We start from the raw sequence: 27,899 nt of genomic DNA, 5'->3' as shown, positions 1-27,899 counted from the left end.
TGTCACAAGGTCATATTGGACAGGGAAGTATCAATATGGTTTCATGTAGGTCTACCTGATGGCATTATTTCTGTTAGTTCTATCTGTTCAGAGGTCCCAATGAGCAGATTTCACATATATTTCCTTAACTTCAGAACTCCTGCGAAGCTGAAGGCCAGGAAATCGCCAGATGTGCCATTTGACGAGGATGAGGATGAAGATGTTGTGGCTGAGAGGTTGAGGGTTAAGGAGATGACAACGAGCCAGAGCTGTGAGGAGGTAAATCTTGCTCTTTAGTATCAACCCTGTGAACCTACTGGCACCTGGTCATATTGTAAGACCTGTATAAGGGGTGATGTGCCTTACCTCTCATATAGTGATAGTCTGTTTCAAAAAGCACATATTCCAAATCACGAGTTATGCACCTTGTTTAACTAACAATCCCTAGTTAGCAGAAGACATGCTAAGTTTATGGGAACTGAAAGTAAATGCCCATGAAATCCTTCTCCTGGCTGCACAGGTGAGCATGTGAGGTTGAGGCTTTGCTCAGGCTTGTTTCAACTTGTGCACGTAGCAAGAAAGCATGGTTTAGTTTTCCATGTGCGTTATTAATTAAGCTCTGTTATCTTTTGTTTCACCAGAAACCTGCCATTTTGGTCAGCAATTTACATAAAGATTATGATGAAAAGACAGATTTTCTTCTTGGAAGAAAAATCAAGAAGGTGGCAACCAATCAGGTCTTTTTTTGTGTAAAAAAAGGTTAGTTGTAAAAATAAATAAGTCGGGAAAATAAAATGCACCATCTCATTAAACAGAACTGCACATTTTACGTGTTTGCCTTTTCTTTTTCCAGGAGAAATTCTGGGACTGCTAGGCCCCAATGGAGCTGGGAAGAGCACACTGATTAATATGTTGGTGGGAGAAGTAGAACCAACCTCCGGCCAGGTATTCAAGTGCAACCTGAAGCTGGTGTCCCTCTCTTCCATCCAGAACAGGTTTCATAGCTCAGGCTGTAGTCCTTTTTTTTCAGAGGGTAAAAAATGTTATTTCATACTGAGGATCCATATTCTTTTCTGGATATTTCTTTCCAGCTGGCACGTAAATACCTAAACCTCAGCTAGATGCCCAAAGAATATTATGAAAGAGTGGGGTGCCCATTATTGGAAATGTTCATGCGTATGAATTTTTAGTGCCTAACTCCTTTTTGGTTTCATAGATAATCTCAGAACTATGAACTGGGGGGGGGGTCACAAGACCTACTAAAATACATGGTTGAGAGTTGTGAACAGACTCATGTTTGCTTTGCTTCTAAAGCTAACACTTTTAGAGGGGGCACAATGGGTTTTCTATTCATATGATATATGGCTTAGATTCAGAAATAGGCACTGGGATGTTGTGACTACCCATAGGAAGGCTATATCCCAGATGGCTCCTGGTATATAAAAGAGTGATCATGTAGTAAAACCAAACCTGAGCATTTCTTGTCATTTTTTTAAAAAATTAACTTTCCATACAATCAACTTTTCTGCATGTTAACTGCAAACTATATGTAAGAATATTGAATAAGGACTGGTATATTCACAGGTGCTGATGGGAGATTATTCTTTAGGCGAAAATAACAAGGATAGCTCCATGAGATTTATGGGATACTGTCCGCAGACAAATCCACTTTGGCCTGATATTACATTGCAGGAACATTTTGAAATTTATGGTGCTATCAAAGGAATGAGTGAAAGTAACATGAAAGAATTCATAAAATGGTAAATATATATTTTAAACACTTTGTTTACATTCAGAGAAGTTTCTTCTCTCTTACTTTGGTATAATGTCTCCCTGAAAATGGTTGTTAGCTTCAACTTAAAAACCACACCCCACAGATTCTTGTAGATACACAGATATATCTAAGACATAAATTTGCATCATTTTATTTTTCGGCTGATGAAAGCTGCAGTTCAGATTCTGCTTTCTGTTATGTATCAAAATCTTCTGTGCTAGTTTGAAAGGTAATTTGTAGTCAACAGTCTAAGTTGCAGGCAAAATTGTCAGGTTGTAAGACTTTTCTGGTCACATCTCTTAAAACACTATTAAAAAACACTTAAGCTACCTGTGGCATACATCTTGATTATTTCTGTAGGGAAGATCAATCCAGTTAAAACCACAAATAGTGTAAAGTTAACTGGAGATCAAATAATACTAGCTAAAACACAAAATGTCATATGAAGCAATTTACTTGAAAAAGAACTAATGAGCATACTCTAAAGTTCTCTAATACTGGTTTCTTAGAATGTTTAACACTGTATACTTTTGTTTTTCTCCAGCATTTCCCATGCACTTGACCTCAAGGAACATCTACAGAAAAGAGCAAAGGACCTTGGAGTAGGAATCAAACGAAAGGTATTTGATTGTTGTTTTTAAGCTGAATTGCTAAACCAAAAATCCAGGATCAATAAGCCCTGGATATGCATGACCACCGTGAATCCACACATTCTTGTTTCATATGAGCGGCAAAACAAACCATTGCTTATTATTGTGTGTGAACCCAGAAACTATGGTTAATCACCAAAGCAAGCCAGGGGGCATTAAGCCAAAAAACATTGCTTAATAACCTGGCTTCTTTTGAAGCTAGTTTCTAGGTTTGCTCACAATGGAAAGCTGTGCTAAAAATCTTGGCTTGTTCTGCCACTGGTAGGAAGGAAGGAGCAAAGTAGTAGGAAATGGGCTGCATGATGATGCACATCACTTGTGCATATCCCAGATTTAAGTCAGGATTTTTGGCTTGGCATTAGTGTTCAAATGCAGACAATGGTGCATTGTATAATGGTCACCCTTCCCTTCCCTTCTCTTTCAGTTATGCTTTGCTCTTAGTATGCTTGGTAACCCTAATGTTACTCTATTAGATGAGCCATCTACTGGTATGGACCCTGTAGGGATACAGCAGATGTGGTGAGTAACCCCAAATATCATGGAGGCTTTATGTGGAAAGCAATATCACATGTGTGTGTGGCTTATAACCATGCTTTGCTCATTATCTCTCTTCTGCTTCTGAACAGTAGGCTCAGTCTTTTTGCATCTTTACAATATACATATCTTGAAGATACATGCTTAGATAATCTATCCCATATTATTGGCTGCCTTCCTATTAATGCTATAGGTGTATTCATGTATATATATGACAGATGTTAGCAGGGCTAAAACAAACCTTCTCCCCTGAAGAGTTGACGGTCAAAATTGGGTGTGGCATTGGGGAACACTATTAGCTGATCCTTTCCACCCTCTTTGCTGTTTCCTCTTTCATGTTGACCAGGCATAGGCAAACTCGGCCCGTCAGATGTTTTGGGACTACAACTCCCATTATCCCTAGCTAACAGGACCAGTGGTCAGGGATGATGGGAATTGTAGTCTCAAAACATCTGGAGGGCCGAGTTTGCCTATGCCTGATGTTGACACACAGTAGCTTTGGTTCCCACTGGCTGTCCTTTTTCTTTCACAGAACTTCCATGGCACCAGCTACATGTCACGACTAAGCGCTCATCCAGACTGCCTTTTGTGCCATGTTTCTAAGGCATGGGTTTAAAGCTCTGAGCGTGTCCTGGCGCTTTCCCCAGGAAAGCCTGCATTTCACCGCTGAATCAGAACAAAGGGCAACTGGGTTTTCCGTGAATTGCCATTTGCTCCGATTCAGCAGTAAAATGTTGGTTTTCCCAGGGAAAGCACCAGGACAAAAAACAAAGCAAAACGCTAAGACATGGGCCTTTAAAAGGCAGACCTATATCTGGAAAGTGCAGCGTAACAGGAAGTCTGGATGATCCCTAAATGTAAGAGGGAATGTGAGGAGAGAATGCATTTGGTGGCTACTCACAGTATACCACTGCCTGTACATTTCCCACTCACTTGCGGAAGATCCAACAAATGATCTTATGCCCTTTATATGTAACTGCACACCGAAAGAGCAACAATTTGTAACTTATTCACCATAGGAAAGCAATTCGGGCAGCCTTAAAAAGTAAGGAGAGAGCAGCTATTCTGACAACTCATTATATGGAAGAAGCAGAGGCTGTGTGTGATCGAGTCGCAATCTTGGTGTCTGGAAAATTAAGGTACTTCCTTGGCATCTTGAGTGAAGAAGCTCAGATTTTTATTGTTAAAAACGAATTTAATGCCAAAATCTATTATTTTGTTTGCTTGTCTCTCTCCCTCAAAACTGATAGGTGCATTGGTACAGTTCAACATCTCAAGAGTAAATTTGGCAGAGGATATTTCTTAGAAATGAAATTAAGAGAAGTGCCAGATTTACAGCAGAAGGAGCGTCTTCAAAGGATGGTTTTGCGCATCTTTCCAAACGCAAGTTGCCAGAAAAGGTAGAAATCAATAGTTGACGTTTCTGAGCATTAAAAAGAAAAAGTGCTTACCATTCTTTTTTCAAGCAATCATTTTAAAAATAAAAGCAGAGAGAAAATATTACAATTATAAGAAAAGAAAACACTATTGCCAAAATGTATTAGTTTTCTATGAGAGCTCTTGTACACTTTGGGCTTTGAGTAATGCTTACTAGAGAAACATACCTTATAGACCAGAGGTTCTGGAAATGTGGTCCAAGGTCCACCAAAGAAACTGGCATAGTAAAGAAACCAGCATTCCCCTTGTCTATTTTGCTATCATTTACCGAGCCATAGCTGCAGAAGGCAGGAAGCTGCCATTCCTGTCAGCATTTGCTGTGCCAAGGATCTGTCCAAGCATGGAGTTAATTACCCCCCACCCGCTTCAGCTTGGCTGAATCACTCATTATTATTTTCTTGATGTGATGGGAGCAGAGAGGTGCACATTTAAGACTGGTGCTGATTTAAGTCTCTCCTCATAGTGTTCAAGTGAAAGAACCCTGAATTACAGTGGTACCTTGAGTTACAAACTCTGCTAATCTGGAAGAGTTACCTCGAGTTGAGAACTTTGCCCCAGCATGAGAACGGAAATTGTGTGCCGGCAGCAAGAGGCCCCATTCAGAACAGTTTCAGGTTAAGAACGGACCTCCGGAATGAATTAAGTTCGTAACTAGAGGTACCACTGTATTGCTATGGTTAATCAACACATTTTCATTCTCAAAATAGATGGAACTTGGTACATGGAAGGTTTCATCAGTGAATGCTTTGGCAGCTAGGCAAGCACCTTGAAGGCCTCCCTCTCGTATCATCTAAATACCTTCCTATTAGATAAAACCTCTAGTTTGATTCAGAGTTATTGTACCTGTTTGGCTACATTGTACAAAATGCTTAACTCCTGCAACTTTGCTCCAAGCAATTTTGTGATTCTCATTTCTGCTTAGTTGTGGTGGTATGTACTTGTGTCTGTTTTTTGTGTGTTGCAGCATTGCCTCTGTTTTGGCTTACAAAATCCCAAAGGAAGATGTCCACTCGCTTGCAGTATCTTTTTCTAAACTGGAGGAAGGTGAGGCAACAATTTACTAAGTAGAATCTTCATCACTGGGTTCTAAGTTATCCATCCAAATCTCATAGTAATCTGAATTCACCCTGCCAAACTCCCACATTGTCTACCCAAACACTATGTAAACAACACATTCCTTTATCCAAACGTTAGATTACCTACAAGCTTTTATCATCTCCCAGGCCATTTGCCTTGGTGCATGTGTCACCTTCTTCCCTTGCTTTTGTGAGGCATAGTAAAGTCAGAGCATTTTAAAGAGGCACAGGATTGTCTCCTGAGAAATAAACTTGCCATTCCCTTAAAGCCACAAGGTACGTTTGACAGGCTGCAGTGTCCTTAAACATTTAAATCCACTGCACTACAACTTGACAGTGACTTTCCCATTGAGGACAGCTGGGTTCCTGCACCCTGTTATGGCCACTTCTGGCCATACTGATTTTAGTTGATTGTGTGTATGTATTCTTTTGATGCCTATGATTGTAAATACTTCTTTTTAACATTTCTAACAGCAAGACATGCTTTTAATATTGAAGAGTACAGCTTTTCTCAAGCAACACTGGAACAGGTAATTTAACCGTTTTTCAAAAACAGAGCATGCCAGCCCTAGAAAATAAGTTTGAAATGCGGTGTCTCCATTTACATTTCTTATATAAAATTGTCATTTTATAATTCATAAATTAGTTACATACCTAATGATGTTTTGTCACATAGTGGGGGGGTGTCATCGGGAATTGATCCCCCAGAAGAAAAACCTCTATGTTTACATGTACAGATGATTTGTAATATAGCACTGTTGTCTGGTGGAGATTTAGAAACCTATACTAGCTTAGAGCACTATTCTGCCTATAGGACTGGGCAGAATCCATGTATTAATTCATGTTTCTTATTCATTTTAGGTATTTATGGAACTTGTCAAAGAGCAAGAAGAGGAAGAGAGCAATTTTGGAACCCTAAATGGAACAATTAGTTGGGAAAGATCCCAGGGGGAGAGAGTTATTTTCTGATTTGTTTCACACTGCAGAAATTCAAGAGCTTCGCTTGTCAGGGTTTTTGCTAAATATTTGTTTGCTGTGGCTCTAGAGAACAAATATCTTACAGAGCCTATTCCTGAGCAACTGAGTAAACCTTCTTTGCCTTATGAAATATTATGAAATGCCTTTATTTTTGAATACTCTTACTACTATTCTAAGACTTGCTTCTTTTTTTAAAAAAGTAATAATGAAAACCTCTATGATTTTATCCTTTTGTTTTGTAGTAATGGTGGAAAGAGGGCAATGTACTTAATATATTGTTTGGGGGCAATTTATTTTTCAAGAAACTCATTGGCTTTATGGGAAGGACCATGGCTTGGGCCCCAGCGAGCTCTTCCTAACCCACTAAATTTAAGCTTCAGGTAAGACCAATCATCCTATTTCAGTGGGTTAAGGAAGGGTTAACTGAGTTGGGACTTACCACAGCGATTCCCAACTGCAGTGTGAATACTAAAGAACCTGATGCAACACTGTGCTTGCATCAGCTGAAGAATACACGTCCAGTCTGTGGTGCCTAGGGAAGACGATCATGTTGCCATTTTACAAATATCCAGCAATGATGTGTTCACAGCAAAGGCAGCATTAGCTGCTACTGACCTAATTGAGTGAGCATGAACCTTTGTTTGCTAGGGTCTGTGTTGAAGTGCTTGTTAACTCTTTATTGCACTACAGTACTTCAAAAAAAGCAATTGCACTTCCAGAAATCCCCTCATCTCAGTCAAAAAACAATGGGAGCACAATATGGGTTATGAAATAAGCACTGCCCAATGGACTAAACTCTGGTCTGAACCTCCCTTTAAATCCATATCAGCCAAAAGAAGGCAACTCACATTGAAACTTATCTCTAGATGGTATCTAACAACCCAAAAGGTGGTGCTGACACACCCGGGAACCCCACCAAAATGCTGGAGCGGTTGCACCCTTTTGGACGTCAGTCCTACAAGAAATAGGCAAAATAACAAAACAGGTACTAGAAGCCACCCAAGAACTGGCCCTACTGAATATTTTCCAAGACAATAGGCACATTCACACTACAAAGAATTCATAACCCAAATATGCTCAACAGCCAGGATCATCATAACTAGACACTGGAGGTGACCTTCAGGAGTGAACACAAGCCACTGGGACCAAACTGTCTGGGAAAACCTAAGCAACACATTGAAACTAGCATGGGGACAAACCAAAGAGGATGCCTTCACCCTATTGTGCCTCTCCTTTATTACATACAAAGCCCAACAAGACAAGAACCCACTGACTGCATATGAATCAATATGACTAACTTGACCTAACAACCCCTGCCCCTCACCCATGCAAACAAAACTCACTGCAGTCAACTGAAGGCAATCAACCAGGCCTTGCCGCCCAATCTCCCTCACCGCCAGTGAAGATGTATGAATAGAAAGAGAATCTATCCATGTGACACTGACACAAAACCTTGCACATAACACTATGTAAAATAATGAACATTTAATACTCTCTTCTCTCCCCCAACCTTTTATTGACTAAAACATTAGCATCTCATGTCAAATATGACTGATCTGTAGAAAGGACTCTGAACTGAAAACAGATGCTGTTTGTACTCATGTAACCCAATAAAAATTAATTTAAACAAAAGCAATTGAACTTCAGAATTAGTGACAAGGCATTTATGGCATTGTTCTAGCTCCCCCTTTTGGGTTACATGTTCTGAACAACAGTCACATTATCTAGAATAGATCTGGTCAGATGGGTATAGTCAGCATTTCATGAGCTCGAAATAAGTATTTTGCCTGCAGCCAATCACTTTAAGCCATTATGAATTACATTCAATAATGTCAAAATACATTTCAATATATGTGTAATGTGGTATAAGACTACCAATGCTCCATTTTGTTTTGGATGGCTTAAACCATTACCATTGCAAGTTGCAAAGAACCCTGTATACTGCATGCATGCCTACGTCCATTTGTTTAAATGGGTTTCTCTCACTTCTTCAAATGCAAATTGTAAAGGCAACATGACTAAATCACTTTATACAGCATATTAAAGCGTTGCATTATCTTTTGCCATTTTTAATATCAACACACAAGATGTACTTACATGTTTGACAGACTTAACTTTTGGTGTTCCGTTTTCAAGGTCTTTACAATTTGTAGCAGCACACCCCAGTTCTAATGTTTTGATTACCGTGGAAAGCAATGAATCTGTTCCATTGGCCACTGGAATAACAAAATAGAGGAATAAACATTTATATGATAAAGTCATAGTTGCATGTAATCAATTTAGGATTAGGTTGTAAAGAGAATAAAGTGGAGATCATATTATCACACCCCCATGAGAAACTGAATTTGAATGAAAGCCATACCTTATGAAATTAAAGATGTTCCAGCCACTGATGCACTCTATAGTTTGATGGTTAAATTGTGGGTTCTAGCAGATTTGCATTTGTTTTAACATGCATGCTTCCGGCAGACTTGCACAGATGTAGGGTGGCACCGTGCTGGCTTCATGATGGTAGTGCTAACAAATCTTCCATCCAATCTTTCATTTTGCTTTTTTATTATTACTTTAAAAAATGTAGTACTTGCAGTTTACAAAAGAAAGATTAGTGCTAGGAGCTGCTTGTCTGGAAACAATCTTAGAGAAAGTATTGCCACTTTAGTTTACATACATCATTTTACTTCAATCTCTAACAATATAAACCCATGAACAACAGCACCAGAAACAGAAATTATGCTCCGTTACAAGTCTTGATCAACTGACGGACGTAACTTAGTACAATTTTCACAAATATATGTTCTGCAAATGCAAATATAATTTTTTTCAGATAAAATAAAAATATAATAATCTAGACCTCTTTATGCTTTGGCATTACAGATTAGTAAAGCACTCTTCAGCCTTAGCTATCTTTCACTCCCTCCTTTCCTTATGGTTTCTAATATCTATGTAAAGCGAGGTACTGTATTAGGTAGTTACAATTAATGAATCTTGTGGGAAATGTGCAACCCGTTAATTTTCCTGCCAGCTTCATACAGCTTTGATCCAAAAAGAATATGTGCAGAGCAGCTTGTCTGTGCCTGGAAATGTTAAATAGTAGAGGAACATCTTTCATTCGTGCAACCCTTCAGTTCTCTGAAGCTTATGGAGATAAAAAGGAAAGCTTAGAATCGGAAGCAAATAATCTTCTAGAAAGTGCTTCTGGTGAAAGAAGGAAGCATGAGATGGTTGGATTTTGAATGGCATATTATTGAAATGAAGTTCTATGGGTTGATGCAGCTAATTGTGTCCACAGTTACTATTTCACATACTGTATGAGAAGACGATACACTACAACAGTGTTAGGTATTACTATGAAGTGTGAATAAGTAATGCTTATTTGAATTAAGTTTTAATGGATGTTGGGTAATGTGTTCTGACATTTGTACTACATTGTGATGCATTTGACATGGGAAGTTTTCTGCCTGCTCCTGTGGAAGTTAGTCTACCTGCCGCTAGGGGCCTTAACTAACAGCTGCGATAATTTCCGAATTTTCAGTTTGGCACCATTGGCTGGAGCTGGACTAGAGGGGCCAGAAAAAAGTACATATTTAGCCAGGTGTTGGTTAGTTGGCGACAGCTGGACTTGTTGGTGCTTGGTGTCATGGAGTCAGCCAGAAGAAGACAGCAGAGGAAGAGCAGCAGTGAAAAATAAGGAAGGCCTGGGTGGAGTGGCTTGTGGGAAAAGACTTGCTGGGGATAGCTGAATCACAAAGGCATTTACCCTTTTCCAACCTGATAAAGATGCCAAACAGTACAATTTTATGTGCTAAGCTATACATAATGCATTTTATGGTTTTAAAGTAGTAAATTTAGCTGAGATGATATAAGAATTATGTACTGCATATATTTCAATCCACACCCCCCCCCCAAAAAAAAAATCAAAACATTTTTTTTCTGGAAAACAAAAAAAATCCAGGGGATGGACATGTCCAGAAATGGTACATTTCATTCTCTACATATGACCAATATGGGTTTTGGTCACACAGAGCTATATGTAAAGTCCTCCCGTCAAAAGGCTGGACATGCCAAAGGAGACACAACATTATTCAGAGATGGGCTGCTAGATCCTTCTTATATCCTTCTTGTTTCAAGGGACCAGCACTTACTCCTGTAAGCATCAGTTTCATGTCCAGGTTGCGAACAACTTAAACATCAGCCTGCTGCAGCTGTTGCCATTCAAAGGCTGTGCTCAGAGACGGATCAAAACAATCACGTTCCTGCTCTTTGACAAGTTCTAGGAAAACCTGCACAATACAGTAAAAAAGGGGGGGTTTCTTCAGCTAAGTAGCGCTTGAAATATATCACATTCCTTTTCTTTGGATCATTCTGATGAAAATGAAGATAATTAAATCAATCCTATTATGTACAGATGTGACCTAAATCTGTCGTCTTTTTTAAAGGAGGGACCCTACTCCATCATGTCAGTTGCCATTTCCTTTCAATATGGCAAATTAATAGCAGTCTAAATCCAGAATGTGTGTCTAACTGCTCAAAAATTGTAAGCTGAACATTTTCTTTAAAAAAAAACCACCCTGATGAACTCCATATTTTTTTAGCTAATCCAAGAACTCAAAATACAACAACAAAAACACTCCATGCATCTCCAAGGAAATGGGGAAATCTTTCTACTATCTGTACACAAACTAATGATCATGATAAGGAAAATCAAGGGTAAAAAAACCAACACCCTCCCTTATTCAGGACCTGCAAGAAACAGCTAACTCGCTCCATGGGCTGGTTTCTCCCCTTTTTGTATGCAATGGAATCACATAGCTACATAATATATAAAGCAGAAGAAACCAAGGAATTCACCTGTGGGTGCCCACCTCCCAGTTCTTCCCAGGAAGAATCTCCATTTCCCCCTGTTTAGTATGTCAGAGCAATGCCATTCCACTGACTCCAGTAGGGGCAATCTGAGAGGCCAGGGAAGCTAGCAATATTTTAAGCTGGGCAGAAAAATCTCCTCTGCTGAGGTTTTAAGGGTGACCCTTTGCCTTGCCCCAGTTCTTTTCAGAGCCAGGCTCAGGAGAACTTCACCAGATCCCTAAAAGTGGTTTTGCAGAAAATTCCCAATTGGATAGATAATCCTTAGTTCTGCATGCAGAGATCCAGCACTGGCTGGGGAGGCACTTGCTAAGCTCTCTTGGCGCCATAGCTGTCAACTTTCAGATTTGAAAATAAGGGATCAGCAGCCTCACCTGTCCCGGGGACAGTCTACAGGATATCTAACAATCTGGGATAGCAGCAGGAAACAGCGCTGGAATAAGGGAATTTCCCGCAAAGAGAAGGGAAGGTTGACAGCTATGCTTGGCACTACTTTTCCAATCTAGCAGAGGAAGCCCACGAGGAAGCCAAATTGTGGTGAATGCAGCGCTACAAATCCCACCATGCAATTATATTTGAAAATCACATTACCTGCTCCAAGGTGTTCAAAGAAAAGCTGTACTCCTCAAAGCTGAAGCTTCGTTTAGCTGTGTGGATAAAAAGCCAATTATGTTTGGTTGACCCAAATCAGCTTGATAGGTTCTTTTCATGGGAATGACTGAATTTCAGTGCCAGAGCATCTGCTTTTTATGTAGAAGGTTCTTTCTGGGTTACTGGAGAACCTTTGCCAGTCAGCAAAGACAATGCTATGATAGATGGACCCGATGGTCTGACTGTGCATAAGGCAGCTTTCTATGTTCCCATGATGCACCTTGCACCTTCATTCATGCAAGATGCACTTCCGTCTCTTCAACACCCCAGATGTCTGAGGATGCAGCATTTGAAGCAAGAGCACACAAACATGTAGAAAATCAATAATAATAATAATAATAATTAATTATTATTATTATTATTATTATTATTATTATTATTATTATTATTATTTATACCCTGCCCATCTGGCTGGGTTTCCCCAGCCACTCTGGGAGGCTTCCAACAGAATATTAAAATACAATAGTCCATCAAACATTAAAAGCTTCCCTAAACAGGGCTGCCTTCAGATGTCTTCTAAAAGTCTGGTAGTTGTTGTTCTCTTTGACATCTGGTGGGAGGGTGGGTGCCACTACCGAGAAGGCCCGCTGCTTGGTTCCCTGTAACTTGGCTTATCACAGCGAGGGAACCTCTGAGATACAATATGCCTCTACATTCCCTTAATGTGCTGGGTGTTACACATCTTTCTAGAGGTAGGAAAGGCCTACCTAGTGAGTCGGAAGGAGGGATCCTCTCCACTGTGCGTAGAGGGAAGGAAAGGGGGCAATACCTAAATCAGGTGGGCATTAAAATATCTTCCACAAACAACTGCACAGTCTGTCTGTACGTACCTTCCTCTAACATGGAGAAGGCCTTTGATAGAGGCAGTGCGTCTTCCATTGGGATCTTGTAGGCCAACAAAGTGGAAATCCTAAGGGGGAGGGAAATCAACTCAGTCACCAGAATGGCTTTGATCCAAATGGAGTAAGTGCAGTGCAAGCAGTCTGTGTGTACACAGCCCTGGTTAAAAAAACCAAAGTCCAGTATGGGGGAATGGGGGGAGTTGAATCTAGCATCTAGATTCTAGAATCTAGCGCGCGCGCACACACACACACACACACACACACGAGAGAAACTTTTCCTGCTGAGCAACAAGACTAGATTTTTAAAGGGTCTCCTTGTGCACAGCCTTGGCTGTTGGCAGCAGCGTGCTTTGGGCTCTCAAATTTCAACGGCACCCTGTGCAGCACTAAAATTCGGCACACCCCCACCTCTCTCACTCTATTCTACAGCCTTCTGGTGCTTCCTGGGGCAGTACACAGTGCAATCACAATGGTTGCACGCCACCCTAAAACCGCCTCTGCTGTTGGTTTCAAAAGGGAGCCACACGTGAGTTTCCTCATCCACCTATGGATCGAAACAGAAGCCACCTGAAATGGGGAGTGTGGGGCCGTCTCCAGAAATAACACCTGCTCAGTATGTGGCAAGTCCACGTGCTGGTTCATCATTGGGGCCTAGAAGGCTGGGGGACAGGAAGAAGCAGAAGGGCATTCTGTCCCCATCATGTTCATCTGGCCCATTACCAAAAGCTCAAGGAGGGTAAGTTAGAGGGTATACAAGAACATAAACTATAAAGGTAAAGGGACCCCTGACCATTAGGTCCAGTCGTGATCAACTCTGGGGTTGTGGCACTCATCTCGCTTTATTGGCCGAGGGAGCCGGCGTACAGCTTCCGGGTCATGTGGCCAGCATGACTGGTGAACCAGAGCAGCGCACGGAAATGCCGTTTACCTTCCTGCCAGAGCGATACTTATTTATCTACTTGCACTTTGACGTGCTTTCGAACTGCTAGGTTGGCATGAGCAGGGACCGAGCAACGGGAGCTCACCCCGTCGCAGGGATTCGAACTGCCGACCTTCTGATCAGCAAGTCCTAGGCTCTGTGGTTTAACCCACAGCGCGACCCGCGTCCCTCTGAACATAAACTATAGTAACCAAAATAATTCAGGAAATTGTGTGTCAAGCTACAGGAAAAACACCAGTTACCTTTCTTGACGAGCTGCACGTGGGAAGATCTGTAGAATATGAGTATTCAGGAGCTCTCCGTGGTCCACGCCCTTAACTTTTATTTGGAGCAAATAATTTTTGCCAAATTTGCTTTTCAGATACTGAATAGAACCAAGACACCTGCAGAAGGAAGGAATCAGCATTTGTGACATTTGGATTTGGGGATTGAAGGTAATGTTTCGTTATAGAAAATTGTTTTGTTGAGGGTTATATTGGAGTGGATGAAGTTATTATTGTTTATATATAGCGGACAGATGAAGAATGGGAAGTTCTTTAGTTTCTGAACTTTTCGTCTTTCTTTCTTTCTTGCTATGTTTTTATCTTATTTTGATCAATGCTGATAAAAAAGATATTTGATATTAAGTTTTGTATTTTTCTTTATAAACTCTAATAAAATTTATTTTAAAAACACACTTTAGACAGTTATTGTGAAAAATGTAACAAATTATAAGTTAAACATGGCGAGCTTCAGAATCAGAAGAATCTTTGCATCAGCCACTAGCCATAGCAATAAAATAAAATATAGTGTACTGAAGATAGAGGTAAAAACTTAAGTATACAGCAAGCTTCTTATGAGAAGGTGGAAAAAGAATAAGAAGAATATTTCGCCCCATCAACACATAAGCTGTTTATGGTATCCTAATACGCTGGAAAACAAAATGCAAGTTGAAGCTCACCTGAGCTGTCCAGTCACCATGATGGCTACTCTGTCACACACTGCCTCAGCTTCTTCCATGTGGTGAGTTGTCAAAATGGCTCCTTGGTCTTTGTCCTTCAGCGCAGTGAGGATTGCTTTCCTGCAGTCAACATAAGATTTACTAGGGTGGGGTATTGTTGAAGGAGCCGTAAACGGCCTGTTCCTAGCAGACATTATTGTCTGGTACAGTGGTACCTCGGGTTAAGTACTTAATTCGTTCCAGAGGTCCCCACTTAACCTGAAACTGTTCTTAACCTGAAGACCACTTTAGATAATGGGGCCTCCTGCTGCCTGCCGCCGCGCCACCAGAGCACGATTTCTGTTCTCATCCTGAAGCAAAGTTCTTAAACTGAGGTACTATTTCTGGGTTAGCGGAGTCTGTAACCTGAAGCATATGTAACCTGAAGCGTATGTAACCTGAGGTACCACTGTATTTCAAAAAAACACTGAACAAATTCACAATATTTACTCGGATTCCTAAATGCAAGTACATCATTATAAGTATACATTTTGTTTTGAGTGATATGCTATTATGTATTGCATATTCACAAACCTGGTTTGAGATATTAAGTGTATGAGTCACTCACCACACTTGGCGCTTTCCTTTTGGATCCATTCCTGCTGTTGGTTCATCTAATAGCATCACTGCAGGATTACTCAGCATGCTCAGGGCAAAGCATAACTAAAATGAAGGAAACAATAATAACCATTTAAAGTTGCTTCAAACATTTGATAGGATATAATTTTTTTTTGGGGGGGGGGAGTAAGTACAAATACAACTAATAATATTTGCAGAGGGTTCTGGACAACAGATGAGTCTGTGGTGACAGTTGCCCAGGTGCAGAAACCCAGAAAATTATCAATATGTGAGTGAGAACTAGTGATTGTAAGAAGGCGTTGTTTTCTCTTCCAAACACTGATTCTATTGTGCTGTAGTTTCTCTTCTGCCCAAACTGCATTATCTGTCTCACAGTCCACTGTGGCTAAATTATTCATTTCAGTGCAAAGGAAGCAATGAGGGAAAGAATAATGAATTATGTATTGTTCGTGGACTGAAACAACAACAGTAAATGCAAAACAAAGTGGTACATGCTGAGTTCATTTCCATTTTGGAAACAGGATGGATAAACAAGCATTGGCAATTTCTGCTCTCATTACCGCTTTTGTCAGAATTCTCCAACGTCCCTAGTGAGACCAAACTAAAACATGCCGAATGCTCGGACAGGGAAATAAGCCAATAAGAGATTTTGATAATACATTTCATCTAGGAACCCTTTTTCCTTGAAGAAACTGAGGTTGGTGGGCAAGCAAGGCAATTAGGACTTCCAACGATAATTTTCAGTCCCAAAGTTTTGAATGGACACACCCTGGTAAGACTGCAACATATTTAGAGCAGAAGGTATGTTAAGAACTAAGGTGTGGATATGTTGTTTAAATTATCGAGACAGCAATCTGCCCCATGGACTACATTGTTCTGTGTGGGCAAGGAGGAAAATAGGCAGGGCAGTGGCAAAGAACTAGCGCTGACTGAGCAACAAACCCAAGTACCTTGTGATGCCGCTTGGTCTCTATCCTTTAGCCAACATTAAATATTTGGCAACCGGTTCAAGAAACTAACAAAGCACAGAACTTACTTTCCTTTTCAGTCCAGCAGGTAATGCCTTAGCTGCCGTTTTCAAATAGTCCTGGAGTTCTAGAGCTTGAACTATTCTGAAAGAAAGGGCAGAAGAAACGAAACGACATCTGGAGTATTCTAGAATGGATCTCCTTTGCATAAGAATTACAGGGGAGGTTGCAAGTGAATCTCAGGGATGCTGTTATGATACTGGATGGAGATGAACCACATGTGCTATTTGCCAGTGTAAGAACTTGATGCTAACTGCCCACCTCCCAAGGAGAAACGTCAATGCTAAAAACAATTAGCTTTCAAAGTCCAATGATTCTGTCAAGTATAGAATGTGGGGCTTTGCACTCAGTAGCCCAAAAACTAAGAGATAGGAAGTGTACCATGAAAACAGGATCTTTTGCTGCCCTTACCGACTGATAGCAACACCAGCTGAGTCTTTCTGCATCCCTTTCACAGCTGCATTAATCTCCAGATGTTCTTTCATGGTCAGGCTGGGCCAGAGGGCATCCTCTTGGGGACAGTAGCCAAGAAAACCGACAGCATTTTCTTCCGTTGCAGCTGCATCAGCTCCTTTCATCAGGACCTGTCCAAAATATTGTGGCCCCATTTAAATTTGTCCAACATGAGTCATCTTTTGAAATATAAAAGTCCTATCTAGGAAATTAAAGGCCAGCCCTCAATCTTCTACCTCCTATGCAAAAATCCCTCCCTGTTCCTAGTCCTAGATGGGAATCTGCTATTGATGCCATTGCCATACCACACTTTGTAATGCATTGAAGTTGACTTTTTCAGTGATGGTGCACCTGTTCATGAAAAAGAAGAGTACATTTTAGTGCTCACACCTACCTGTCCAGCTGTTGGATCTGTGTCTCCTGTTATCATATTCATTGTTGTACTTTTACCAGCTCCATTGGGTCCAAGTAGCCCCAAAATTTCTCCTAGAACACACATACTCACACTTTGGTAAGGATACTACACATTATCCCAGCAAATAAAATAAAATAATAAAATAAAATAATTTATTATTTATACCCTGCCTATCTGGCTGAGTTTCCCCAGCCACTCTGGGCGGCTCCTAATAGAATATTAAATACACGATAAATACATTGAGCATTAAAAAAATTCCCTAAACAGGGCTGCCTTCAGATGTCTTCTATCTCCTTGACATCTGTAGGCAGGGCCTTCCACAGTGAGGGTACCACTACTCAGAAGGCCCTCTGCCTGGTTCCCTGTAACTTCACTTCTCACAGTGAAGGAATCAGCAAAAGACTCTTGGAGGAGGACCTCAGTGTCCAGACTGAATGATGTGGGTGGAGACGCTCCTTCGGGTATACTGGGTCGAGGCCATTTAGGGCTTTAAAGGTCAGCACCAAGACTTTGAATTGTGCTCGGAAATGTACTGGGAGGCAATGAAGGTCTTTCAGGACCGGTGTTATATGGTCTCAGATAGCTATATTCATAAGAAATATTGCACTCTCAGTTGCCTCAGTCATCTTCCCAGGTACTACTCAAAGTCTTACAATTGGATATGATCATTAGACTAAGGCTGCAACTTTAAACTTTCAGGTCTTGCATCTGAGTAAACATGCATAGTACAACACATCACTATCTAAGCAACTTAGGTTCCCTATAATTATTTTAGACTCTAGAGAAATGTGTTTTTTAATGTTGATTTTTGATATAGTAAAAAAACTTACACAAAACTTAAAATAACTTAAGTAATTTTAAACAGCCTGATTCCCTGGGAGCAACAAATGCACTTCTTCTATAAGTTCTGCTTAGTTTTAACTTTCTGCAACAGCGAAGAAAATTTTCCTGGGTACAATGGAGAGAAAAGTGGCAAATCACCCCACTATTTCCAAAGCCCTGCCGGCTTGCATCAGCCGGTCTGGGAGTACTTTCCACTGAAACCAGTACAGTGGTACCTCAGGTTAAGTACTTAATTCGTTCCGGAGGTCTGTTCTTAACCTGAAACTGTTCTTAACCTGAAGCACCACTTTAGCTAATGGGGCCTCCTGCGGCTGCTGCGCTGCCAGAGCACAATTTCTGTTCTCATCCTGAAGCAACGTTCTTAACCTGAGGTACTATTTCTGGGTTAGTGGAGTCTGTAACCTGAAGCATCTGTAACCCAAGGTACCACTGTAGTGATGAAATTACCCAACCCATCTCCAAGCTGCCATTGGTAACAAGCCCGATCCTGGGTCCCATCTAGGAAGAAGAGGGTCTTTTGGGTTCAGTAGATTCAAGTCTGGCTCTGTTTCTGGCTTTCCCCAGGAACACCGCCTTTCCGGGGCTACTGCCAGGAAAAATGCTGCAACTAGTAGATCAATGGCAACGAAACTTTCAGCAGCAGCTGTGGCCCCATGCCACCAAAGGGGCACCTGCACCACATCAGAACCCAACCCACCAAGTAGATCTGGGGTTTAGGATTGGTCTGCCCCTATACTGATTCCTTTCCTTCCTATCTGAGTCACTTACAATATATTCAAATGTCAAGCATCCCCCAAAATGACTACAAAGTAAAAGTCATGCTTTTCCTTGGTCAAGCTGTAACAGTAATTTTCCATTGCCAGCAAACCTTTTTTAACACAGAAGGAGACACTTTTGGTGGCCACTTTCCCCAGCGTCTTGCTTTTCTTGCCACAGGAACAAGCCTTCTCACTTCTGTATTCTTTGCGCAAGTTGCTGACTAGGATAACTGGTCTCTAAATAGGTGCAGAAGAGAGAAGCTTGCTTACAGCACATATACATACATAGCAAGAGCCATCGAAGACATTCTGCTTCAGGCAGAAACATAGGAAGAAGTTGACTTATAACAAGTCAGGCTATTTGTCTATTTACTCTCTGGCTGGTGGCAGTACCCCAAGATATCAGGCAGAGGATTTCCATGCCCTTTACCTGACTCTGAAGCCTTCCTCTATGCAAAGCATGAGTTCTATCAGTGAACTGTGGTCCCACTCCAAAGCTAAATGCCTCAAGTATACATCATCAGATAGTGCTAACTATGCCAGCATCCCAACCACACACCTGTGCAAACAATTGTCAGAACTGTGGCATATTAAGAAACCAGGTAAAGATGATGGAAGAAAAGATGATGCTTCAAATTATTGTTAGGTCAAGTAAGTCACCTTAACGTTAATATGTTAATATTAACAAGCCAAGACAGTGGTTCCCAATCGGTGGTCTGCATAACCATTCTCATAACAAAAGCTACTGTAGAGATATCAACATTTTCAAAAGTATGGGGGCGCATGGCTTGGCTTTTGAAAAACAAGGTATCTGCAGTACTTAGTTTTCTAGCACTTAAGGTACTGACACTCTTCTTCCGGACACTAATATCTCATCCCTACATAGAGATCTGTTTATCTAGGAGGCCTCAGTCCTTTTCTCTTAGCATCTCTTCCTCCACTTTTTCCAGCTTTTATAAGAAGTACCCGTGGAGTGCCAAAAATGTTAGGTGTTTAAGCCATAAAAGCTTGTTTTCCAAGGTGACTGTAAGCAGGAGCAGGCATCGAGTTACATTACACAAGCAAATCACTGCAATGAACAGCAGAGCAAGCTATAAAAGCCTTTCTAAAACAAGGAAATCACAATAATTCTGCTTTACCTCTTCCTGATTTGCAGAGGCCAGTGCACTCTGAACTCTTGCCCTTTCCTCTTGAACATCTCTATCATCGCCCTGACTGGCCTCTTCAGGATTCTGGTGGCTGCTCTTTCTCTGTGGAGAAATCCTACAGATCAAAGACACCACAGAAAGTGTTTCAAAAGCACTGCACACCAAGGAATGAATTCCAATCTCAAGTAGGAAAGCAGAAAACAGTCCATGAGGAAGCGAGAATCTCTGAACTTAATGTGCAAACTCGTCACAGCCCAGAAAATGCTGCCTTACAAAATCACACCTGCTTCTGCGGATAACACATATCCGGGGGGGGGGGGGGGCTAGGCAGAAACATATGCATAATTATAGTTTGTATATCCCTAGCCACAGTATTATTGTTGTATGAATTTTGTTGGGGGACGGGGGACAGTCCGCATGATGCCCCAAGTCCCTTCCAATTTTTCCTTCCTCTATCTGTGGAGGGGGGGGGGTAGGAGGTATGAGAGCAAGATCATCAAGCCAATCTTTCTAGGCAATGGCTGAGTAGATAAACAACATAATAAGCATAATTGCTCTGTGCCATACCGCAGATCTGGATCCTGTCCGGAGCCTGGGTGTAGGCTAGGGCCATGGCACGACTCCATTGGTGACCCTGGGGGTGCTCTTAATTGATGTATATCATAGGGCTCCCCCCTACTGGTGGTTTACCCTAATGAGACTCCCTGCAGATGGGCAGAAGTCAAGATATCATTTCGCCCAATGCCTAAGGCAAACCGCTCACATCTGTAACCAATAAAGGTAAAGGTAAAGGGACCCCTGACCATTAGGTCCAGTCGTGACTGACTCTGGGGTTGCAGCGCTCATCTCGCATTATTGGCCAAGGGAGCCGGTGTACAGCTTCCGGGTCATGTGGCCAGCATGACTAAGCCACTTCTGGCGAACCAGAGCAGCGCACGGAAACGCCGTTTACCTTCCCACTGGAGCGATACCTATTTATCTACTTGCACTTTGACGTGCTTTCGAACTGCTAGGTTGGCAGGAGCTGGGACCGAGCAACGGGAGCTCGCCACGATGCGGGGATTCGAACCACCGACCTTCTGATCAGCAAGTCCTAAACTCTGTGGTTTAACCCACAGCGCCACCCGCGTCCCTTCCGTAACCAATAAAGTTGTTGCCTATTTTATCCCACTAAGCTAAACATTTGTGTCCGTGTGTCTATTATCTAGGGGAACGGCAGGGCCCGGGGCCTCGCCAGGCAAATACAAGAACAATAGCCAGTGTAGTGTAAGCTAGGAAGAAAGGAGGTGAAGAAGCTGGAGACACAAGAGACATGCTTGTTCTGTGCTGGGCTTTAGGGCTTCCCTGGAAGCTTAATGGGAAAGCAAGATCTGTTGGGAAGTTAATGCTGTTAAGGCCTCTCCAGTCCCTGCCAGTCTTCATTCAAAGAAAACTGAACTCGAGAATGCGCTGAAACCCCTGGCATCTCTCACCATTTGGAGACTGGGGTGGTATGTAACATTATTAAGATCACCATTATTATTTTTCTATTTATAAAGTCAACTCCTGGAGCTAAAGATTGATTGTTAACATGTTAACATTGTTTTATAAATGCTGTATTGATTTGTTAATCATATAATATGGCTTGCTTTAAATGTAATGTTTGTCTTATTTTTTTAGTTGTTGATTTGTAAGCAGTGTTTTATAGATTGCAAATGTTCTACTGATATTTTGTTAATTATTCTATTACATTTATGTTGTTATTTGTGATGTTCTATTATGTTCTATCATGTTATTGCTATTTTTTGTTTGTTTGTAAGCCGCTTTGGGATTCATTTGAATGAAAAGAAGCATAGTAATATAATAAATCAAATCAAATCAAATCAAAACATATATTCTGCCTATGTGAGGCAATTTTTTAAAATCATACTTTAACAACAAAATAATATCCTCTTTTTTCAGAGGTTTGGCTCTATGGAAGAAAACAAGCACCCTCATGAAATGAAAGATTCCTAAAAATTATGAAGGTGTTTGTTAAATCTTGAATATCCTCTTTAAAACAACAACTGTGAAATGAATCTACCTTTACACATTGCCAAACACATTAACGCAGAGCTTTTCAAACCTTTCACATTGGTGACCCCTTTTTAGACAAGCATTATTTTGCCACAAAGTAATTCAGCCCCAGGAGGAGAATTGATGCGAAAATTTGGCTTTTGCTGCCCAACTCCCCATGGGATTCTTTGAGTCCCCTAAGTCCATGATTTTTACCTCAGGGTGGGGAGCATTCACACGACACACCTACACACTGCAGCCGACACACTAACGTTTCTCAACACAGAGTTTGGAAATCTCTGCCTTAAAGTTTTTATGGAATAAATAAATAAAGCGAACCAAGGGCTGGATTAAACTAAAAAAGCCCCGTCAGTGGGGACCTGTTCAAGAACTTCCAAAAGTACAGCAGGACTACCCCAACTCCTCCATCCATTACTGCATCAAATTGGCTTGGGGAAGGGGTGAAGAGAACCCCTGGAACAGTAAGTGGGAAGAGAGAGAAGTTGATTCCCTCAGGCCAGCAGAGATGCATGGACAGAGCCATTTGCTTAGCGCTACACTGGATTACTCCCAGGGGATATTGGGATTCTTAAGCGCAGAACTAGGAAAACTTGCTTTTTTAAAAGAGATAGAAGAACCTATGGATATAAAAAGTGACGTACAGATGTACATTGGAAGTTGAACGGAATCCATTCCGGAAGTACGTTCAAATTCTGAAAAGTTTGGAAACCAAGGCACGGCTTCTGATTGGTTCCTGATTGCGCAGGCGCTCCGGAAACAATAGCGGAAGCCGCACCAGACATTTGGCTTTAAAAAAACAACAACCGAAAACCCAAACACTCACTGCTGGTTTTCGATTGTTTGGGGGACAGAACGTTAGACTCCCAAGGCATTCGGGAGCAGAGGTATGACTGTATGTATTTGAAAGTCATCATTTCAGAAGAAAAACAGGAAAACCTTTTGCATTGCTAAGTCTGACTGCATAAGCAGGTTAACCATATGTGTACAAACCTAAACACAGGATCTCTTCTCATAACTGGCCTGCCATATTTCGCCGTCAGACAGCGAAGTAAAAGAATGAGAACCACAATGTGGAAGTAAGGCTAAACAAAACAAAAAACAAAAAAATCAGAAACAACCAATTACGTTCAAGAAGTGTACAGACCTATAACCAATTTAAGTCACTATATTTGGGCTACAATCCTATAAACCAGTAGTGGGGGAGGCCATTGCCTCTTCATTTGGTCCACGCAGCCATTTGGGGCAAACCAACACACCTGCCAATCATCTGAGATCCTAACCACATCATGCCTAGGGCAAGTAAGGGGATCTCCCATCTTAACACCAGGACACTAAGATCAGAGACAAGCAAGAGTTATCTCCGATGCTCTTATCTACAATGTGGTCTTAGTGTTCTAGTGCTCATCAGTAAGATAGGGAGATAAGATTCCTCTCCCTGCCATTTAAAAAGCAGGTAGAGAGATCCACTGTAGAGAAGGATTTTGTATGATGTAGGTACACTTTCAGAGCTCTGTGCACATCCAGGGAGTGCCAGGTTTGCTCCTTAGGTTATTTTGGATGCAGACGGAAAGTCAGAGAGTCAGATTTTGTTGGCAGTGGAACCTAGATAGACTTTCGGAAGGAAGGAAAGGGTCTGAACGTAGCGCCACCTTATCCTTGTGGAAAATACAAAGATGTTTAGGTGTAGAAAGGGCTGAAAACTCTGACACTGTGTGCCGAAGTGATTGCCACCAAAAGAGAACTTTGAAGGAAAGGATCCTTAGGGGTGCAAGACATAGACGTTTGAAAGGAGGTCTCTGAAGACCTGTGAGGACCGAGTGTAAATTCCAGGTGGGGAAGTGATGTGCCATTGGTGGGTGTCAACGTACTGCACCCTTGAGAAAGCATTTGACTAACCAGTTCTGGGATAAGGGCAGCCTACCGGTAGCACTCAGAATTGAGGAAATGGATGAGACATGTCTTTTGAGTCGCACATCTCACCAGGCACTGATTCTGGAAAATTTATCAATATAAGTAAACAACTAAGGAATAAAAGAAGAGTGGCAAATAAGCAGAACAACCAAACAGAAAGAGCAAAGGAAAGGGTTTCATTTGTCTGTCTGTCTGTTTGTTTCTTTGGTTAGTTGGTTGGTTTTTGTGTGTGTGTAAGAAATCACAATGCATGGACAAACAAAGAACTGTAGAACTAAAACGACGATAAGGGAAATCTAAAGAAAAAAGAGGGTTCAGAAGCTAGTAAAAAACTTAGTTGAGTCAGGAGAGCTGGGAGGAATGTACTATACAGGTGAAACTCAGAAAATTAGAATATTGTGGAAAAGTTCATTTATTTCAGCAATTCAACTTAAACCATGATCATCACAATTATAACAAATAAAGGCTTGACATATCTCGTTTTGCATGTCATGAGTCTATCTCATATATTAGTTTCGCCTTTTAAGTTGAATTACTGAAATAAATGAACTTTTCCACAATATTCTAATTTTCCGAGTTTCACCTGTATGCATCTAGACAGGAGGAAAAACTGAGGGAGTCCAGCCTGCTCCCCACAAGTCTTTGCTCCTGTCTAGTGTCTCGCAACAAGGTGAACACCCATTCCATTGGATACAACACCCTACAAACTAAAATATCTCCCCTACAAATATTGAATTCATTTCTCACCATAAAGGAAGCCATCCAGATCATAGTCATTAATTGTCTGTCTTTATCATAAAGCGATACAGTCAACATCTGTAAGGGGAAAAAAGGTGATTCTGTAGATTATTCCCTCTAATACTGAAGTCAGGTTGTGCCAGTGCCTGTCAGCTTGAAAGTTAGTGTCCCGCCAAATTAAGTTAACTGTTTCTGCTTACTCAGAAGTATACTAGTTTGTGAAGTAAAAGAAAATGACTTCGAAAGACAGTGACTCGAGGACCTGTGAGCTTCTAAGACCTACATTATGTTGAGTGCTTCTTGTTGTGGGAGATAGGAAAATTGGGAACTGCAGGTCTATGCAGGATTGTTTTTTATGTATTAAATCTGTATACTGCCCTTCATCTGAAAATTGCAGGGCGATTCACAGCATATAAATACGAGACAAAAGATACAAAATGCATAATTAGGACAAGAACAAACCAAAGCAACAAACATTCCCCCCTTCCAAAAAAACATATAAAAGGACATAGGATGTTAGACCGCCAAATGCCTGGCTGCAGAGGATAAGCTACACTTCCCAGAATCCTTTTCATGAGGCAGAGGAGAGGATGGGCTCCAAATGTATGCCTGGTGGGGTGTGTGTGTGTGTGTGTGTGTGTGTGTGTGTGTAGGCAGCCAGAATCAATAGATGTGTGGGCGAGACACTTCCGGTTCGGCGCCAGCGCTAATGGCTGCTCTCTCTCCGAGCTCCGGAGAGAGGACGGCTCTGCGAGTTCGGGTCTGACCTGCTTCGGCAAGCGGGGGACCCCTAAAATCACAGGAACGGATCCTGTGAACAAGGAGATTCGGTGGGCACCCGAAGCGCCCCCTCTTTACCGCAGAAAGAGCCTTTTTAAAGGCTCCGGAACGACAACGGGGGAGCGCGGTGCTGAGAATCGCTACCCAGCCCGCAGAGTGAAGCCGCGTCGCCATTAGTGGAGAGCGCCGATTCCCTTCCTGAATAATCTGGACAAAAAAGACCCGTGAGTAAGACTGTACCTCTATTCGTGCTAAAATTACCTGAAACTAGGCTGAAAACGGGAAAGGCAAAAATTAAGGAAGTCTGCCTTCCCCCGACTGCATGACAATCAAAGCAACGAAAGTTACTAAGCTGCATCCGCGAGGGGAAATTGTTTTTAACTGTTTGAACCCGACATTTGGACTTTGACTATCCCCTCCAGCTTGCAGGGCAGAGGGGAGGAAAAGGTGACTTTATAAGCTGCATGACTAATTTAATGGAAAAGGAAACCTTCTGCAGCCTCCAACCTGGTACGAACTGCTCATAAAACAAAGGAACACTGAACTGACTTCAGATTCCTGCGAAAGTAACAAAGTGGAAGCTTCATTGTTTATTTGTTACAAAGTTTTGGGACTTTGCGGATATATTATATCAGGGAAGGCTGGGACTCTATCTACTGGGAAAGTGTTGCAATATACATATAGAAGCCTCCTGATAAATTTGCTTTTTAATACTCTTTATTTCGGTTTGCGGACATTCTGCTTTGCTCCCTCTAGAGGGTAAACTAAAAGTTGCTACGCTTTGGGACAGTGGAATTTTCCTTTAGGAGAAGGCTCTTGTGGGAATTGACCTTGGGATATGAGTGGCCCAGCAGAAGAGATAAGCACGAGAGCCAAGACAAGGCAATATCAACAACAGCTACAGCAACATAAGAAAAGAGGCTCGATCTCAGGAATAACTTCGACAGTGACAACAGGACAAGAAAGAGGTACAGCAGACTCCATGGATGCAGTATCGCAAGCCCTTCTTAAGATAAATCAATCCCTGGAGAATTTAACAAAGCAAACGGCAGAGAACACTAAGAAATTGACAGAGAACTCACAGAAATTGACAGACTTGACAGCAAGACTTGATTTGAATACAGAATCTATAAATAAGCTTACGCAAGAAAACTCTGCCACACGTCAAATTGCGGAGGAAGCCAGAACTATTGCTGGAGAGACTCAGGAAAAATTAGAACCGATTGCCAGGAAGGTCTATGACCACGATGCAACTCTGGCATTGTGGGAATTACAAAGAAAAGAAAAGAATCTGAAATTACGATCAATTCCAGAGGATGAAGGAGACAATCTTACGGACTTTTTAATGAAGGAGTTTGCTGATGCCTGGGAAGACTTAGAGGAAGACGAAATCAAAATCATAACGGCATTCAGACTGGGCAGAAGACAGAATAGAAAGGTACCGAGAGACTGCTTGATTACCTTGAGATCGAAGGAGGAAAGAGACAAAATATTAAGACTGCACTTTGAAAAGGCCTTACAAATTGGGAATTCACCGATACAGATCTTTAAAGATATCCCTAAACATATTCTGGACTTGAGAGCTTCTTATAAGGACTTGGTCTACCTGCTCAAGAAGAATAACATTCGTTTTAGGTGGGAATTTCCACAGGGACTGTCTTTTGATTACAGGAGGAAGAAGGTGAAAATAAAGACGACACAGGATAAAGACAGTTTCCTGCATAAAAATCAAGAAGATCTACAGAAAGGAACTGTAGACCCAATTGCTGAACAAAGGAGCGTAATAGACATTTTGAACCTTTCATTTGGACAGAATCTTCCACCACCAACAGAGGAGGAACAACAATTGGGAGCAGTTGGAGGAATACCAGAAAAATAACAAGATGGCCCTGCAATTCCTTAGCTGGAATTGTAACGGGATGAACATGCCTTTGAAGAGACGACAAGTATTCCATATTTTGTACAGAGAACAATTGGACGTGATTTGCTTACAGGAAACTCACATAACCAGAGCCCACAGGAGACTGCTTATGAATAAAAAATTGGGACAAGAATTTATCTCGTCGGACAAAGTGAAAAAAAGAGGAGTTGTGATTTATGTAAAAGAGAAGTGGGCCCCAAAAATGATTTTTAAAGATGAAGAAGGAAGATATTTAGCGGTGGAGATTCAAGCACAAGGAGAAAAATTTTTGATAATTGGGATTTACGCACCAAATGAAGGTAAAGCAGAATTCTTCAAAAAACTTCATGAAACCCTGACGGACTACTTGGAATATAATATGATAATCATGGGAGATATGAATGGTGTAGTTTCTACAAACATGGACAAGACACAAAGACTGATACTTACTAAAGAAGGGAGACTCCCGAAGACTTTTTTTGAAATGACTGAAAACATGGACTTAATAGACATTTGGAGAACAAGGAACCCTCTTGAAAGAGAGGGAACCTTTTTCTCCCAAGCAAAGATGACCTGGACCAGAATTGATCA

General features: G+C 41.4%; 2 protein-coding genes across 15 annotated transcripts in view; one reads left to right on the top strand and one right to left on the bottom strand.

The window, feature by feature from the left end:
- The window catches only part of LOC310700383 (cholesterol transporter ABCA5-like), a 50,629-nt gene extending 41,944 nt beyond the window's left edge, over positions 1–8,685 (top strand). For all 12 annotated transcript variants that reach the window (XM_083489824.1, XM_083489819.1, XM_083489826.1 and 9 more), the window contains 11 exons: positions 135–258; positions 621–738; positions 833–924; positions 1,564–1,739; positions 2,298–2,373; positions 2,828–2,922; positions 3,957–4,076; positions 4,188–4,337; positions 5,339–5,418; positions 5,925–5,980; positions 6,312–8,685. In XM_083489824.1, coding sequence (XP_083345950.1) covers positions 135–258; positions 621–738; positions 833–924; positions 1,564–1,739; positions 2,298–2,373; positions 2,828–2,922; positions 3,957–4,076; positions 4,188–4,337; positions 5,339–5,418; positions 5,925–5,980; positions 6,312–6,419 — 1,195 coding nt within the window. In that variant the 3' untranslated portion in view covers positions 6,420–8,685. The remainder of the gene's footprint in view (positions 1–134; positions 259–620; positions 739–832; positions 925–1,563; positions 1,740–2,297; positions 2,374–2,827; positions 2,923–3,956; positions 4,077–4,187; positions 4,338–5,338; positions 5,419–5,924; positions 5,981–6,311) is intronic.
- The window catches only part of LOC310700384 (ABC-type organic anion transporter ABCA8-like), a 317,713-nt gene that overhangs the window by 239,639 nt on the left and 50,175 nt on the right, over positions 1–27,899 (bottom strand). For 2 of the 3 annotated variants that reach the window (XM_083489829.1, XM_083489830.1), the window contains 13 exons: positions 24,638–24,706; positions 22,970–23,061; positions 19,916–20,039; positions 18,887–19,013; positions 17,155–17,246; positions 16,719–16,891; positions 16,316–16,391; positions 15,269–15,363; positions 14,662–14,781; positions 13,964–14,104; positions 12,770–12,849; positions 11,880–11,935; positions 8,973–10,708 (listed from right to left, as the gene is read on the bottom strand). In XM_083489829.1, the coding sequence (XP_083345955.1) occupies positions 10,610–10,708; positions 11,880–11,935; positions 12,770–12,849; positions 13,964–14,104; positions 14,662–14,781; positions 15,269–15,363; positions 16,316–16,391; positions 16,719–16,891; positions 17,155–17,246; positions 18,887–19,013; positions 19,916–20,039; positions 22,970–23,061; positions 24,638–24,706 (1,344 nt within the window). In that variant the 3' untranslated portion in view covers positions 8,973–10,609. Of the gene's footprint in view, positions 1–8,972; positions 10,709–11,879; positions 11,936–12,769; positions 12,850–13,963; positions 14,105–14,661; positions 14,782–15,268; positions 15,364–16,315; positions 16,392–16,718; positions 16,892–17,154; positions 17,247–18,886; positions 19,014–19,915; positions 20,040–22,969; positions 23,062–24,637; positions 24,707–27,899 lie in introns of those variants that run through there. The other variant, XR_014522589.1, reaches the window with a different exon arrangement.

This window comes from Podarcis liolepis (assembly GCF_965112155.1).
Source record: "Podarcis liolepis genome assembly, chromosome: 2".
Classification (NCBI taxonomy): domain Eukaryota; kingdom Metazoa; phylum Chordata; class Lepidosauria; order Squamata; family Lacertidae; genus Podarcis; species Podarcis liolepis.
This window is presented reverse-complemented; position numbering and strand designations above follow the sequence as displayed.